Source organism: Ictalurus furcatus, chromosome 6, assembly GCF_023375685.1.
Source record: "Ictalurus furcatus strain D&B chromosome 6, Billie_1.0, whole genome shotgun sequence".
Lineage (NCBI taxonomy): Eukaryota > Metazoa > Chordata > Actinopteri > Siluriformes > Ictaluridae > Ictalurus > Ictalurus furcatus.
Window position 1 is genome coordinate 8888489 of NC_071260.1, and position 15648 is coordinate 8904136.

Consider the following 15648-nt stretch of genomic DNA (forward strand, 5'->3'; position numbering starts at 1 on the left):
TTTCAGAACACAGCTGTCTCACATTCGCTGCTTTTAAGTCAAAAAGGTTTAAAGCATAACAAAGGTAAATAATTCAATCCAGCCTCTGTGCAAAAGGTTGAATTAAAGGTCTGTCCTTCATCTGAAACAAAGCAAACAATTAGAAGCACTTCCTTCCCATCTGCCCTTCCTTTCTCTCTCTCTCTCTCTCTCTCTCTCTTGCTCTCGCTCTCTTTCTCTGCTCTGTTCATTGAAGTTTGAGAGAAACTAATAATTGGCCCCTGAGCCTTCAAATTCTGATTGCTATTGATTTTCTATTAACCACGTCTGGGTGGTTTGGAGTTGAAGTCTTCGCGAGAGATTTTGAAGTTTAATCATCACTCTGGGATGAAACATGATTTCTGAAAAGGGATTCTTTGAATGTGTAATGAAGGGATGGTAATAACCTAAAGCCTCCTCCAAATCACCTTTTTTTCTGTGAGAAAGGTGATTCTAATGAAAGAGAGTGTGGAGAAGCAAGATAAGAGACCTGCTTTATTACATTAGAGTCAAGGTGAATCGGCGGGAGCAGCTGCCTGCACAAAAAAAACATTAACGTCCTCCTTTAAATGAAGAAATCATATTATTGACCTTAAATCGAAGAAGAATATTAAACTTTTTCTTTAGACTGCGTGACTGTAATTATACTCTCATTATACGTTCGAGTGAGGTTGAGAAACCGAAAAGTTGACTATTTTCCTTTTTCTATTGTGTTCCTACTCATTTGATCATCTTCCCTTTGAGAAAGGTGGATGGGATGGTAGAAAAAAAGCCACCTTTTTTAGCTGTAGCGGGTGATCGTTGGCTTTTTCAACAGTGGAGAAAATCATGGAGAGGCACAAGGCTTAATTATCAGCAGGCATTCAAAAGAAGCTTATGTATTTAAACACATTTGCAGTGTTTTGTCTGTTCATATGTCTGAGGGAGAGAGCCGCTGACATGTTCGAGGAAAAATGGTGGAAAAAGAGAGACACCATGTGGAGATTTCCATGTTGCAGTTTATGATATTACAGTGCTGCACTATGTATGCAATAAAATTATATGATCCAGCTTCTCTTTTACAATATGTATATCTAAGCTGTTGTGTAATCTCATCTGTTTTATTGATTTCTGCTTTTCATTTGTTCATCACTGGCAGGAAATAAGTCATTGAATGTGGGTACAGTTGAGCATAATGAAAGCTGTGATAACTGAAATCGGGTGATATTTAAAGAATTAAAACCCCATCCTTATTTCTCATTTTCTCGAATGATGTGCCAGGGTCGAGGCCTCCAGACAAAATCTATAATTTCTATTTGATGGTGCTGCCTTATGGCGTCTCGCGACAACAGGCTATCGACGTGTCTCGTTTCACAGCAGCTGAGAATGGCAATTGCACCCTTCAGAGTCTCAAAATGAGTAGCTGTGTGTGTGTGTGTGTGTGTGTGTGTGTGTGTGTGTGTGTGAGAGAGAGAGAGAGAGAGAGAGAGAGAGAGACAGAGAGAAAGAGCGACAGTAAAGCAAGACAGATTAGAGCCTGTAACCCCTATCAATAGCCTGAGTATGTTCTCATTTGGTATGACATGCAATTTATTTCTACACAGAGAGAGCTTAGCAGAATATCAAGTAAAATACCATTGCTACAACCCCAACTTTTTCTACCTTCTTCAAGTAGTGATTAGATAATGCAATCAAAACAATTTTTTCTCTAAGTAGAGTCAGCTGTAAAATTATTGAAAGTCAGCAGCCAGCAAAATCACGTCCAAGTCATGGTTTTAACTCTGCAGAACATAGATGTACAGCATTAAATTTATATGTAATGTACTAAACCCTGTATGAAAACCCTTTGTCTGTGTTGATGACAATCCCTTAACAATGACAATTTATTAACAATTTACAAATTCCTGAGATTCGGTTAGCCAAACCTTCAGGACAACAATCAGTGGACAAAAAAACACTACACACCCCTGTTCAAATGGCAGGTTTTCGTGATATAAAAAATGAAAGTTAAATCATGTCAGAACCTTTTTCACCTTTACTGTAAAACATTAAATATATATATATATATATATATATATATTAAGAAACAAACAGCCAGAAATGTTTTTGGAAAAAAAAACAAAAAACAAAAAACTTCCAATACCCAGCTTGCATAAGTGTGCACACCCTTTTATAATTGAGAATGTGGCAGTGTCCAGAATCACCTAATCACATTCAAACTCATGTTAAATACTCATTAGTATACACCTGCCATCAATTAAAGTGACTGATTAACCCCACATAAAGTACAGCTTGAAAAGCTGTGGGCCGCAAAGAGCTTACAAAGCAGGTGCGGGATCTCATTCTTGAAAAATATTAATCAGGAGAGGGTTACAAAAAATTTTCCAAGGCATTTGATATACCATGGAACACTGTAAAGACGATAATCAACAAGCAGAGAACTACTAAGTGGTGATATTACTAAGAACAGGATGTCCCTCTAAAATTGATGAGAAGATCAGGAGAAAACTAGTCATGGAAGCTTCCAAGAGGCCTACAGACACATTAAAAGAACTGCAGCAATTTCTAGCAAGTACTGGTTGCTCCCTACATGTGACAACAATCTCCCGAATTCGGGAAAAAAAAAAAATTCCAACAACATCCAATCTCCCAAAATAATATAATGTGTTAATTGAATGGAATAATGTGTTATGGTCTGAGACTAAAGTTAAACTTTTTGGCCATAATACCAAAAGATATATTTGGCACAATAAAAACACAGCACATCACCAAAAGAACACCATCCCCACTGTGAAGCATGGTGGTGGCAGCATCATACTGTTTTCTTTCAGCTGGAACTGGGGCTTTAATTAGGGAATAATGAATATCTGCAAATACCAGTCAATTTCGGCACAAAACCTTAAGGCTTCTGCTAAAATACTTAAGATGTAGAGAAATTTCACCTTTCAGCATGACAACGACCCAAAGCAAACCTCCAGATCAACAAAGGAATGGCTTCACCAGAACAAGTTGAAGGTTTTGGAATGGCCCAGCCATAGTCCAGACCTAAATCAAAGATCTGTTGCGTGACTTGAAGAGGGCTGTGCACGAGATCTGCCCAGCCAGTTTAACAGTTAGAATGAAGTTAGAATGCTTTTGCAAGGAAGAGTGTCAAAATATTGCTCAAGTCAAGATGTGCCAAACTGAATGACTTTTACCGAAAAAGATTGAATGCTGTGATTAAATCTAAAGGTGCTTCAACTAAGTATTAGTTTAGGGGTGTGCACACTTATGCACCCAGGTTATTGTACATTTTTTATTTATCATTTTTCCCCATTATGATTGTTTTTCACTTTAATTAATAGGTTAAATTTTACAATAATGGTAGAAAATGTTCTGACATGATTTATCTTTGTTTCTTTTTTTTAAATCAAAAACACCTGCCATTTTAACAGGGGTGTGTAGACTTTTTATATCCACTGTATATCATTAAGCCTGCAATAATGTTCTACATTTTACTACTATACTAAGAACTACATATATATTGACCTACCAAGCTGACTTGCTTAATGATGTCCCTCCAGGTTTTATCCACAGTGGTGAAGCGGCGTCCCTCCTCTGGCATCTGGGCCATGATGTCTGGAGAACTGAAAATGGGCTCTAGGTAAAGCCATGTGGACTGCACCTTCAGCCACTCATCTAAAATCTCCTGCAGCAGCAGAAGCTTGCCCTCCCAGTCTCTACACATGACACAACCCCACAGATTTGCTCAACAAATGTGTCTAACCAACCATAGCTTTATTTTGAATTATTAATTTCCAACTAGGAATCTATTATAGTGAATGATAGTAGGCTCAGCTTATTTAAACCCATAAAACATTCATTAAGGTTTTGTAGTGTAGATATCTCTCAAATGCCTCAAAGACAATGAATAATCATGGTTATTATGATCTTGGCTTTTGTTATCTTCTATCCATTATTTACTCATTCTAGCATTGTTCTCCAATCACTTTAAATAATTACTTCAGGCACTACACCTGCAGAACATTCAAATCCAGAGAATCACTGTATCTTGTCTGTGAGTGCTAGTGAGCTTAGCCAAACTCATTAGAGTTTTTCTCTGTAAAATTGCTCTATGTGTAATTTACCTTAAAAAAACAACCCTCAAATGCTTACCTTATCTCAGCCTCGAAGGGTTTAATGAAGGGTGAACCACGCATCGTCTGTGTCTTGACTATATGATCATCCAGCAGCACCTGGATTTCATCCACTGAGGACAGAATGGATGTGCCGGTTTCACGGTAGGGCAGCAGGTTGAACTTCATGCCTGCCCATTCACCTGCCATGCGCTCCATGGCCTTCTCCAGTGAGTACTCTTTGCTGGCTGCCTCGCTGATGCTCTCAAAATTGGACAAGTGGGTTTCAAGGTGCAGAGGAATGAAGTGGGAAATGCAAGCCTCGTCTTCCGAAGGCTTCAGGGAGAAACCCACCACAGCTGACATGGCCTCCCAATGGCGGTCTCGCAAGCCTGGATTACACAGCACCTGGTGGTGGGAAAGATATTTTTGAAGACAGGATTTTATTGTGAACAAAAGGACAAAAGAAAAAAAAGTTTCTCATTAGAAGCAAGCAGAAGTGATGAAGCACCTCGAGTGAATGGAAAATTAAAAAATGGCTGATTCGACTTACTACTGCTTAAACTTTTAAAATTGATGTGGTTTCAACACTCAAGCCATTAATCCAGCTTTGCTGCTGACAAACAATGAAGTATTTTATTAATTGTCTCCAAGCATACACCAGTGAACTCTTGAATGAGTTAAAATTACAAGTAAAACATGTGAAAACCCATTTAAAATAAACCTTTTGGGTAGTGTTTGGGTGTGTTTTTATTAGGTTTCTAGAGAAATAAGACCCTAACACTTAAATTATTATAAATAGGTACTTGAATAGAGATCCACCAAAGCTAATTAAGGGGAGCATTAAAACAGTAAAACAATAAATCACTTTATGCTTTACAAGGCAAATTCATTTCAGAAAAGCAGGTTTGAACTGTGTATGACACAGGCAGCATTTGGAGTAGGAGAAGACTGCATAGCTTCTGGAAAATGAGACCATTTATATACATAGTATATCCAAAGACATTTAAACCTATACCATGAATTCTATTATAGGAATGTCATTATAAAGCTGGATGTGGGCAGTGGTAGCTCAGTGTTTAAGACATTGGACTACTTGCTGAAAGGTCATGAGTTCAAATCCCAGCACTCCCAAGTTGCCACTGTTGGGTCCATAACCCTGAACTGCTTAGTTGTATAAATGAGATAAATATGAGTTGCTCTGGATAAGGGTGTTTACCAAATGCCATAAATGAAAGTATAATATCTTATTGAAATTTTTGGGTCTCTGTGTAGCAGTGTATCCATAAAGTCCCTATTATTATTATTATCATCTTAATAATTAAGTACCTGCACTAAGGGGATGTGCTGCTTGAAGTTCTCCACCTCAGTTTTCACTTGGGTGGCGATGTGAAGAGCCTTGGGCGAGTCCTGAAAACCTTTTTCCAGTTTGTAGAGTGAGCGCCAGTAGTTGCTGATGTCGCCCTCCACCTTGTCGGGGTTGATGGACGTGAGGGGGCCATTAAGCCACTGCTGGTGCTCAGCCTGAAACTCAGTAGCTGTCTGGTACAGGCGAAGGTATGGCAGCAGCTGTTCTTGGACTTTCTTGCGTAAAGGGTACTGGGAGATGGGCCATCCAAACACTTCTTCCTCTGAGTTGAAGCCCTCGATCTTGGGGAGAAGAATCAGATTAAAACTGAGGTGAAATGGATGATCAAGTTGACCTGTTTTTTGTAGATTTCTATCTCTTTAAAAAATTTCAAAGACATCGGCAAAGCCAAGGTTAAACTACAAATTTAAATTCTCCATCACTCCGCATATGGACTAAGAAACTGAGAGTCATTTACATGGTTGGAGTTCATGATCAAAATGCTTTTATGAGAGCTTTGACTGCCTTACTTTCTCCATGGCAGCCTCCAGCTTGGAATTGAGTGCCTGAGCGTTTTTCAGATACTTGCTGAGTTCAGATAGGTCCCCGAAAGCGGTAAACTCCTCCACCTGCTTTGCGTAGCCTTCCAGATCTTCCACAAACCTCTTGCACCGCAACTGTGAGGAATAAATGAAGTCATTAATATCTTGCAAATCATAAATGCTAATGCAGCCTAGCCTGTCAACGTCGTCTCCTTGTTGTGCCTGTTGTAAATTTGTTTTGTGCTCCATTACAGATTATTAGCTTACGGTATGAGGACATTTAATTAGTTTGAATTGCTAATGTAAGATGTAATCTAATTGTATGTTTTACTTTAGCTTCTTTGCTGTCTCTCTTATTTTTCTAGAGCGTATATTTGATGTTCTCTACTGTGTTGTGAAAGAGCAATCATTGTTGCTTAGCTATTAATATTTGGGTTTTTCTGTTGAGTAATTTTTCTTGGATATGATTTGTTTTACCTTAAGGAAATCCTGGAATTGTACAGTCTTCTCCTTAGCAATCTCTCTGTGCTTGTCAAAGATGGAAGGCATGCGCATGTTCCACTGGAAGGTATTCTTGTTCAGGTTTATGTCCATTAGGGAAAACTCATAACCAGCCAAGAAGCAGAGACGACTCATGGATTCATTGAGCTGGAGCTCCAGTTTGGGCATCTCCTCAGCTTCAACCTTCTTTATGTAGGCCTATAATGAAGGGAAAATGGTCAAATGGTCAGAACTAGAGTTTAGTGAAAAATGGAGCTGAGAGTTAATATATTTGTATCTGCTGTATCACCTTAAGAGCCATGAGTTCTTGTGTGTTTGAAGGAGTGCTATGGGCTTTTTTTGCAATCTTCTCAAATTCATCACATAATCTGTAGATATTGGACACACACACATAGGTGAGGAACTTTGAAGCACAACATTGCACTGTTCTGAAATTTATAAGAAGCTTATATTGAGAAATTGTATGTCCAGGATAGGGTGGTTAAGGTTGCATTGTTAGTCATGGCATGATTAGACCCTTACTTCACCAATGACTGTTACAGAACACAGATTAAACTGCATTTCTGTGTATTCCATGTCCCGTCTACCCATTAATTTTTTTTACCTGATCAAATTCTGTACTCCAGTGATTCTCATCCCTTTTGTGTCCGGCTGAAAGTCCCTCTCTAAATCATAGAGCAACTTCTGTTTCTCAGTGCAGGAGATGAGAATGCACTGAAAACCCTTTGGCTGTGTGATCCACTAATGTTGTAAATATGTTACACTGTTACTTCTGCTGACACTCCTAACAAGTTTGTGACTTTATCCTACAAGATGACTACTAAATACACAGTAGCACATGGCATTGCTGACCAGAACTAAACAAAACATTTTTTTTCTTGGCTAAGCATTGCTGCACACTGCCATGTTAGTAATTTTTTTTCACATTCTTTTTTTACATGCAGCTTATAACAATGTGATGCGATCTTTTAGTAATGTTGTGTGTAAATGATTGTGTAAGCCAAACCAAACAAAAAATTTCCACTGAATTTACAAAATAAATTACCACACGTGTGCCTGGCAGCTCATTTGCATGTAGTGATGCCCACAAAACTTCAAATTCAAGACTACAAGCAGTTGTGAGCATGAAACTATATATGACTGGTTTCCACGAAATGTTCTCAATGGTACTCTCAGTCCCTAATCTAGTGAACTAGCATGAGATGTGTTTCTGATCGATACTCACTTCTATAATCACTCTGGATAAGGGTATCTGTTAATGCTATAAATGTAATAATATTCCAGGTATAAACATGCAGTTGTCCATGCACATTATATGATTTGAAGTTGATCTAGTTAAGGTTTACACTAGTTATAATACGAGTAATGGTAAATGGTCTGTACTTAGCGGTTCCAAAGCACTTTAAACTGGTTCTCATTCACACACGCACTCACACACCAATAGTAGCAGAGCTGCCATGCAAGGTGCTAGCTTTCCAACAGGAGCAATTTGGGGTTCAGTATCTTGCCCAAGGACACTTCGGAATGCTGAGTCACATGGGCCGGGAATCAAACTGCCAACCCTACGATTAGTGGACAATCCGCTCTACCACCAGAGCCACAGCTGTCCAGAAGGATATGAATGTTTTTATGAATTTATGGGATTTTTTCAAAACCAAATTTCTTGTGAAAACTCACATACTAATAATAAATCTGTTCATATCCAGCTTGATAAACAAGGCCCAATTTAGATAAATTTTATGGAAAGGACTTTTGTACAAAGATTTCAGAATAGTTTTTTCCTCTAATTATTACCTCTGACTTGTGTGGTATTAAATGGTCTTTAACTACAGTGATACTGTGAAACTGTGATTTTTTTAGACTAGGTTGTTTTACCATTACAATTTCAAACCATAACACCTCCAGTTTTATCTCTGACCCCAGGTCCATTTGTTTATTTATTTTTTCTTTTTTATAACAAATAAGCATTTAGTTTTCATTTGTCACTTGTTTCTCTCCTGTTTTTCATAGTTAACTAATACTAAAACACCTATTTGAATTTATTTGCTTTGAATTGTACATTGGTATCCAGTAGTGAGATAAATGTTAGCACTCACTTTTTATTGCAGTTTTGGTGGTCCTCCAGCAGACGGGTGACCAGTTTCTCCCTGAGTCCCTCCGCACGCTTCACTAGTGCACGGATAAGCTCATGGCAGTGCACTTCGAACATACCAAGTCGTACCACCTGTCACATTTAATAACAGTGACAGAACCCTGAATGAATCTCTGACCATATTATTTGTGTCTTATTAAACCCAGTATCACTTCTGAGTGTTTTCAATTGCTGCATTAGAGCCATTAAAATGTGTTACAGGCTCACTGTTTTTTTCTATACCATAAGCCATTCAAGACCAACAACTCATGTATTTATTTATTAATTTATTTATTTGCAGCACATTGGAACACATATCCAAACGTAAATTGTGGTGCATGCATTGTTATTACTAGTGTTTACATTAATAACTTATATTTTTGAAAGATAAATAAAATGTATAAAAGAATGTATGAATATTTGAATGGTTTTGAAACAATTAATGTTCTTGGTGGTGGATTTGGATTTCAGACTTTTGGAAAACTACCATACATAACTAAAAATCTTAATATCTGGTCTTTCTAAAAAAAAAATAATAATAATAAATAAAAAATCAAATAAAAAAGGCAATCGAGCATAATAAGCATTATTTCATTCTGTGATGGTGGTAAGACTTTACAAAATGTCAGAAGACTGATGCAATCAGTGAATTTAAATCTTGCAACGTTGTGGTCCTTCAGGCACAGATATGAATGTCCCCTCTATACTGTATCAGATTTACCAAACCTAATAAAAAAAAATGCAAATATTTGACAACTTTAAACCCATATTGATGAACAGCCATTAAAATGAGACCTGAGCCTGGATTCATAAAGAACTTTCATGAAATACCTGAAAGTAACACAAATGTAGCAGAAATGATAGAAAGTTATTGAGATCCTGTACCATACTTCAACTGACCTTGCAGGAGTCATACTGGATCTCATCAGCCAGCTGCTGGTAGCGTGTCGCCTCCATCATCATCTCCTGGAAGGTGTGCTGCTCCACCAGGAAGTGCTCTATGTCCTGCTCTGCCTGTTGCGATACCAGTGGCGCAAATTTGTCGTAGAGGCGCACATGCTCAGTTGGGCCACTGCTCTCCTCACGTATCACCTGCCGAATTTCATCCTTTTGTGCCTTCAAGATCTCAGGCAGGATGATGGGTTTCAGGGTTCTGGCATCCTCAGTGCCTGGCTACAATAGATAGTCAAAATAAAGGACAGTGTAGAAATTGTGTAGGAGTCAATGATCAAATGTAGCCTCGTTATTGTCAATAAAAGTCATTTTCATTTGTTTTGAAGTCAAGTAAAATTCCAATTCATATCAATACCGTAAAACATACAAAATATGGTTATTATACCATACAAGATTGTGTTGTGCAGAATGTAGGGGAAAAGGTTCATGTCCTTGATAGAAAACATTCTAGATTTATAAAAAAGGATAAGAAAAAAGATATACAGACTCTTACCCATTCTGAGTATAGTTTTGTCTCGACTCGAGGCACCAAGCTGATGCATTTCAACATTTCCTCATAGACATTCAATAAAATGACCTCAAAGTCCTTGAAATTTGGCTCGAATATGATCTTGTTCTGCTTTAGGATCAGCTGCAGAACAAAGCCTGGATGCTCATACGCTCTTACTGTACGCTTCAGGGAGAAAACAAAGGGAATTATTTAATGCTGGCAGTTAAATTAAAGACATGTAAAGGCTATTAAATGTGGCATGCTCTAAAATCAAAAATGCACAAATATACTGGACCAAAAACAGAGTGTAAGAGAAGTGTTACCCAGAAGGCACATTCAAGAACACCTAATATAAAAAGTATTTCAAGTGGCCCAGATGGGAGAATCATGTAGGGTACACGAGGCAAGATAAAATGCTTTGTTAGTTAAATGCTATCACAGATAGTGGTGCTTACAATAGTAGATCTGTTATTTATTTTTCACTGTAATAAGATGACCTTTTGACCTTTTGGCAGACCTGACTTGCATTTAGCAAGTGCCATTAATTTGTCAGACAAAATATAACAAAATTCAACACTTCAGATTATTCTCACTACATGTATCTAAGCTGAGAAGTGAGCTTGTAACTGCAAGTAAGGAAACGTTATGTAAACTATACAGCCTGACACTAAAGTGTGTTCTGAATGAAATGCCTGCTGAGATAGCTTTCTGACTGGAAATGCTGCTGTGACTGGTACAAGTAAACAGTAGACGTTGAAAATAAAAAAAAAATCAAGCTAGAAAAATATAACCTCTTAAACTTCCTCATTCTCCAAACATATTAGTTTACTTTTACTTTTCCTATTAGCATCACTGCCATTGCTGAATAATCACAGCACTGACTGAATAGTGTACTTTAAGAGTAACAACCAAATATTAGGCTGGAAGTTTAATTAAGGAGTTAATATGAGCACATGGCATGCACTGTATGTCTTACTGGGTCCTGAGCTATCAGGCGTGTGTAGTCATGAATAGATTCCAGGGCCAGACTCTGGAGCTGAGAGGACATTAGGGCAGCCACGCAGTTGAAGAAGGACTGCAGCTGTGGTAGACTGTTATTTCTGGGGACCAATTTGCGCTTGCTTCCCTGGTAGAAGATTTGTTGCACATCAGGAAGCCACCTATTTTATGCAAAACAGATTATTTTTTCAGTATTTTTGCTGTCCTGTTCTCTTTGCCACTTATCATTAGACGTCCCATCAAGCCAGGCAATTTTTATTTCTTACTTTTGCAACAAAATGACCTAATGCACACGAAGAGTGTGCATTATAGAAATCTAGGTTGTTGTTTTTTTTAGCATTTATCCCATTTTAGATGGAAATTTGGACAGAAGAATAAATCTCTAGATGACAAGGATATAAAATTTGGTATATGAAATTGGCATTACATGCTGGGATGTAAAAGTAAACTAATAGCTGTGTGCCTACTTCTTCAGCAGGATGTCTTCAGCACTATCAATGTGTCGGCTGACAATCTGCTGAAAGACGGAGAGCTCCATAGCCTCCTCTCTGGTGTGGAACTCTGTCACATCGAGAAGACGTAAATTCCTGTGCAAGAAGATCATCATTCATGGTTAAAAATAAAGGAATGGAAGAAAGAGAAAATGGCAAAATAGAGTGGAAAGAAAGAATAACTGAAGCACTGAACATAATGTTTTATGCAAAAGAAAGATTTTCATCTAAATTAAATCTTGGACTGTATTACTAATAATACATTATTTCAAGAAAACCAAACAAGCCATATGAGCATCTGGAATGCATTTCCTTATGTAGGAGTGCTCAGCACTTTAATGATATATTATATCATTTGAAAAACAGTAAACACAAGCTCCCTTTTTTGCCAGAATGATTTACACTTCTGCATTTACACTTTTTTAATTAATAAATATAAACTTCTGAATAGCTCAGTCTTGTTCTACTGCTAAACCCAAAACAAATACAGAGGCTATATCTATATATATACAGAACATTGTTTTAACTCACTTGAAAGACACATGCCACAGGTTCAGCACAGACAGCATGGTGGGGTTGATGGCATGGAGATGCTGGCTCATTCTTTTTTGTGCTTGATGGAAGGATGCTTTCCAAGGCTTTGGCACAATTGCCATCCTGAAAGACATTGTAAATAAAGAGTTAATTAAAATAAGAATGTTAAAAAAAAAGCAGAACACAGTGGCAGTGGTTTTGACATGGACGCCTCCACTACCAACAAGTCTAGTTTTTCCTTTTACAAATTTGTAAATTTGCATGCCTAAAATATCCTTAAAAACATACTTCAAATATGAAGTAAGCTATTGAAGAATCACACTGTTTGGATCAATTCCAAAATCGAATCATTTCATCTGCTGGTTATAATGATAATTCTATATAAATCCTACAAACATTCAACTGCTTGTTCATCCATTATGCATTATGCAGTGGAGAACACGACGGCTGTTTTGTCCAAAAACTATTTGAAACATTGACTCGCTGGACCACAAGACATGATTCCACTCTGCTACTGTCCATCTAAGATGAGACCGATCCCAGAGAAGTCAGCGGTGATTCTAGACAGTGTTGATGCATGGTTTCTGCTTTGCAAAGTAAAGCCTTAACTTGCATTTCTGGATGCAGTGGCGAATGGTGGCAAAGGTTTACCAAAGTATTCCTGAGGCCCATGTCTGGCTCATGGCGGTTTTTAAGACAGTGACATCTAAGGGATCGGAGATCACACGCATTCAGAAGAGGTTTTCGGCCTTGCCCTTTACGCACCAAGATTTTACCAGATTCCTTGAATCTTTAAATTATATTGTGCACTGTAGAAGGTGAAATGTTCAAAATCCTACCGACTTGTCTTTAGGGAATGTTGTTCTCAAAGTGTTGGATAATTCGCTGATGCATCTGTTGGCAGATTGGTGAGCCTCGACCCATCCTTGTTCTTGAAGGATTAGGCCTTTTTTGATGGCTCCTTATTTACTATGATTGGACGATTGTCTCACCTGTTTCACATCACCTTCTTATTTCATCTTGTCACATCGCTATTAGTCCAAAATTTCCCCTGTCCCAACTTTTTAGGAATATGTTGCATGCATGAATTTCAAAATAAACGTTTATCTTCAGAAAATTATGCAGTTGATTAGGTAAAACATCAAATACCTTGTCTTTATACGTTTTTTTGTTTGTTTGTTTGTTTAAATACAAGTCAAAGTACATTTACAAATCAGTCCTCTTTGTTTTTATGAGCGTAACCCATACTGTCCCAACTTTTTCAGAATTGGGGTTGTATAATTGCATGTCTCGTCCTGTTTTATTCCAAGGGCTGTCCCAAGCATGGGGCAGGGCCAGTGTGAGTTAGAGGATGTGGCACCCTACTTAGCACTCATTTCTGTCATCTTAATATCAAATCTTCTATATGATACTTAGTACTACTACTGTAAATCATTGATCAAATACACATAAATAAAATTTTAATGAGCAAAACCAATTCTGACCATGTAGACAACATTACTGTGTACGGGGATGTCTTAGACATGTACATTCTAAACCTGTCCGTTCTCTGCTTGTCGTCATTTTTAAACAATTAGTCAGGTGATGGTTAGGAAGCGAAGTAGCGTCACACACTTAAAAAATAAAACGAAACACAATATGCCTTATATAGCTCAGATAATGCTTTAGTATTAAGTCTTACTTCATAAAATCAACTAAAACATTGAAATCAATCAGGATGTTTAACTTTTTATTTAATCTTTTATCTTTTTTTTAAATATTTGCGGTCACACCAGTCGCACCACCCAAACAACGGACCTGATTATTTCTTACATGGTCCACCCAGTACTGATGTAAATAGATGTACAGTATCATCAGTGTAAAGCTGGCATTCTTCACTTGAACCTCATTGTTTTGTTTTGTTTTGCTTCTGATGTGGTTTAGCATGTTAAACACATTTACTCTATGAGAATATTAGAATTCAATTAGACTCACTCTTCTCTGTGAGGTGGAAGACTGTTCACCTTCTGTTCTTCATTTTCTCTCGGGTCACGCAGAGCAAAATCCACTGTAAAAGCAGGCAGGGAGTGATCGACGTTATTATCATAAACTATTCATGTTTGGGCAGTTCAGTCAAATTATTTTCTAATTAATTCCAAATAACAAGTCTACCAAGTCTATCAAATGCCATCACCATACAACTTCATTGATTAATTAATTAAATGTGTGTTTGAATGTGACTCAGAATAATGTTTCAAAATAGGGTTAGGGTTAGTAGCATACAAATTGTTCATAGTTAGAGCAATATTCATAATGTTTATTTGTAAAATAAATTAATTTCAAAAAATTAAAAAGGAGATTGTGAGTTTCTCTCATGGCACATATGTAAATCGAGTTACTCCATATGGGGTCTAGTTTGGGAAATAAAGCTAGAAGAGTTAACTGGTGTTATGCGCTATGTGGGTGAAATCCCTCTCCTTCACAGACCAATAAAGCAATATTCAGTAGTGTTATACCTATAGCTTTCTTAGCACTCAGCAAATAATCCTCTCTTATTTCATCTGAGAGAATCTCAACCGATCTTGTTAATGTGTTCAGGTGACTTGGCACCCGGCTCAGAATACTCTCCAGCCAGGAATCTTCCACAGGGGCCACGTTCTGCGTGTCAATCCCGTATCGAATGTAGTTATAATATTTCTGAAGGAAAAAAACCCAGCACAAAAGAAAATCATCTTTTGGGCCAAATCTAAAAATCTAATAAAAATAAAAAGTTATATCTTCACTGCTGAATAAATAATTAATCATATTATTATAATACTAGTGTTTGCCAAGTTTTATAACAGTGAGATATAAATACATTATCTTGCAGTAATTTAGTGTAAGGCGTTCCTTTCTTGGATCCCACAGCATTAGAGAAATTGTTGAAAAAGTTTTTTTCATGCAGAATTACATGCAGTAGTATTCATACTGTAGCAGCTACTTACCAAAATTCTTTTCTCAGTTAAAGTTAGAAAGCCACGTGGAGCTTGTAAACTTTCACCCGTATCTGATTCCCCCTCCCTTTGACAATCAAAGTGGAGAAACAAAATAGTAATTAATAAGAATCACTTAAATATATGGTCCTCATTAATAAAGACGTGATACAAATTCTTAATGTAAACGTATGATTGTTTTCTAAAAGTTAACCCTTTCATGTATTGTGTCCACGCTTATGGGCAGTCCATTTAAAGCTCCATTAAATATTAAATATTGTAGCAAAATACTGTTGCATATCACCTCCCAATCACTTGAGAGCATTACTGTAATTTAACATACACTTCTGTAGCTCTCTAAACTATTTGTTGTTGTCAATCTTTAAAAACATTTCTACATAATAAAAAAAATAATAACTCAAAAATTGAATTTAAAAATATTTTTGTGCCAGACTCCATTGAGCACCTTAGCTTTTTAAAAAGTAAGTTGTTGTTTGCTTGTTAACATACTTGCATCATGTAACAGTCCTAAATTGTTTTTAAATTTTGTATTTACGAAAAAAAAAATATTTTCTATAATTTTGGTCTTCAACAG

At 37.1% G+C, this 15648-nt stretch overlaps 1 protein-coding gene across 1 annotated transcript in view; it reads right to left on the reverse strand.

The window, feature by feature from the left end:
- Positions 1–15648, reverse strand: part of dnah7 (dynein, axonemal, heavy chain 7) — a 134330-nt gene that overhangs the window by 109220 nt on the left and 9462 nt on the right. The window contains exons 6-20 of the mRNA XM_053627875.1: positions 15066–15141; positions 14598–14778; positions 14077–14149; positions 12100–12225; positions 11545–11664; positions 11055–11238; positions 10082–10261; positions 9535–9807; positions 8600–8727; positions 6793–6871; positions 6480–6701; positions 5991–6137; positions 5442–5762; positions 4153–4520; positions 3530–3716 (exon numbers count right to left, since the gene is read on the reverse strand). Of these exons, the coding sequence (XP_053483850.1) occupies positions 3530–3716; positions 4153–4520; positions 5442–5762; positions 5991–6137; positions 6480–6701; positions 6793–6871; positions 8600–8727; positions 9535–9807; positions 10082–10261; positions 11055–11238; positions 11545–11664; positions 12100–12225; positions 14077–14149; positions 14598–14778; positions 15066–15141 (2665 nt within the window). The remainder of the gene's footprint in view (positions 1–3529; positions 3717–4152; positions 4521–5441; positions 5763–5990; positions 6138–6479; positions 6702–6792; positions 6872–8599; positions 8728–9534; positions 9808–10081; positions 10262–11054; positions 11239–11544; positions 11665–12099; positions 12226–14076; positions 14150–14597; positions 14779–15065; positions 15142–15648) is intronic.